At 32.5% G+C, this 1,830-nt stretch overlaps 1 protein-coding gene across 1 annotated transcript in view; it reads right to left on the reverse strand.

Moving 5' to 3' along the window:
* The window catches only part of ARAP2 (ArfGAP with RhoGAP domain, ankyrin repeat and PH domain 2), a gene marked incomplete at its 3' end in the record, with an annotated part of 118,650 nt that overhangs the window by 42,920 nt on the left and 73,900 nt on the right, over positions 1-1,830 (reverse strand). Inside the window, 1 exon segment of the mRNA XM_023507995.1 lies at positions 1,669-1,784. Coding sequence (XP_023363763.1) covers positions 1,669-1,784 — 116 coding nt within the window.

A 1,830-nucleotide genomic window follows, 5' to 3' on the forward strand; every position in this document is an offset into this window, starting at 1 on the left:
TTCACATGAAAACTATCTTTCTAAAGATGAAAATGCTTTGAAATCTAAAGAAAATAACAGATGGCTAACATATTCTAAATAATCCACAAAAATAAGTGGTCTACACGGATTATACTTTATAATTCCATTACCCCTAGAATATTCATAAAATTCTTAGTGGTTTCTTGTTCTACCAGAAAGTGGTCATAGCCAATATATAGTTACATTTCCAGTTGAGGATAGAATCTAGATGTATGAAAATAAAGATTTTTTTTTTAATTTTTACATATACATGTGTTTATTAGGTTTCCACTTTTTGCCTTCACAAAATCAAAAAGGCTTAACATTTAACAACAATAACAATGTTTAAGATAAGGACTAGAAACAAAAACCTCGTAAAGAATGAATGAAGATAAATACATTCATAAAAGATATCAGACGATTGCTGCAACAAAGTATGAAGCAATAATAATAATAGTAATGCAAAGAAAGTAACATTCACATTGTCAAACAAGCGTATGTCTAAGATTATTTTTATGATATCATTTTTTTCTCAAAATTTTAGCCTGTGGATGTACTTTGACAGACAAAATGACTAACAGTGTTGGTAGTAACTGTGAAATTTCTAAGTAATTATAAGTTTTTTGAGGCCTAGAACAATATCCTCTGACCAGCCTACTACCATGTGGTGTGTTGCTTATTTATGATAAATGCATTAATGTAGGTGAATGTAATAGATACTGACTTAGGCCTATTCTGTACGATAAACCTCTGATCAGTATAGTTTATTAAACCATGGTAAAGACTTAATATTCTTTTCATTGTCATAATGATGCAATTAGTAGAATATCAGAATTTAAGATACAGAATAAAATGCTAAAATATCTGGATCAATAAGTGCTATGAGGTCCATTGATTTGAAATCATTTTAAGCTGGAGTTCCTGGAAGAAATCATATTGTAATTAGGAATTGATCTTAAATGAGGAATTGATCTATGATTGTAAGTAGGAATTGATCTTAAATGAGGGAAATTTGATTAGTCTAAAAAGAAAGCAAATAACAATACAATTTAAAGATAATATATCATGTTCTTTTTAATGTTATTCCTTCTAAATACAAAGGAATTTATTAAAAATATTTGTTATAGGCCGGGCACACGTGTAATCCTAGCACTCTGAGAGGCTAAGGCAGGTGGATTGCCTGAGCTCACTAGTTTGAGACCAGCCTGAGCCAGAGAGAGACCTTATCTCTAAAAATAGCCGGGTGTTCTGGCAGGCACTTGTAGTCCAAGCTACTTGGGAGGCTGAGGCAAGAGAATTGCTTAAACATAAAAGTTTGAGGTTGCTGTGAACTGTGACGCCAGGGAACTCTACCAAGGGGGACAAAGTAAGACTCTGTCTCCAGAGGAAAAAAAATTGTTGATAAAGAATTAACATTCACCAAATCTACAAAGAAAAAAGATATTCAAAAACTACTCAAATGTCATGAAATAAATATCTTTGCAGGTTATATCTGGGTCATGTTTATAAGGTATTTTTATGTACCAGCCAATAAATTAGACAATATGGAAAAATAAGATAATTTTGTGTCTATAAGAGATAAAACCACCACTATACTAGCAAAATAAAGATAGCTCACCGGAGCCGTCCAGGAGCAGTGCAAACACAAAACACTTAAGCTTAACTTACCTGAAACTCCTGTAGGGAGTGATGATTTCAAAAGACTGTTTTACAGTCCGGTCCACTTGCTTTACGTTTGCTACGTTCATAGGAATTATGGTAATACCGAGCCCACTCTTAAAATCCTGGGGGAGAAACACATTGAAAAACTATCAAGAAACAACAAAAATA

This window comes from Otolemur garnettii, unplaced genomic scaffold (genome assembly GCF_000181295.1).
Source record: "Otolemur garnettii isolate 467f Iridium unplaced genomic scaffold, OtoGar3 scaffold00214, whole genome shotgun sequence".
Classification (NCBI taxonomy): Eukaryota; Metazoa; Chordata; class Mammalia; order Primates; family Galagidae; genus Otolemur; species Otolemur garnettii.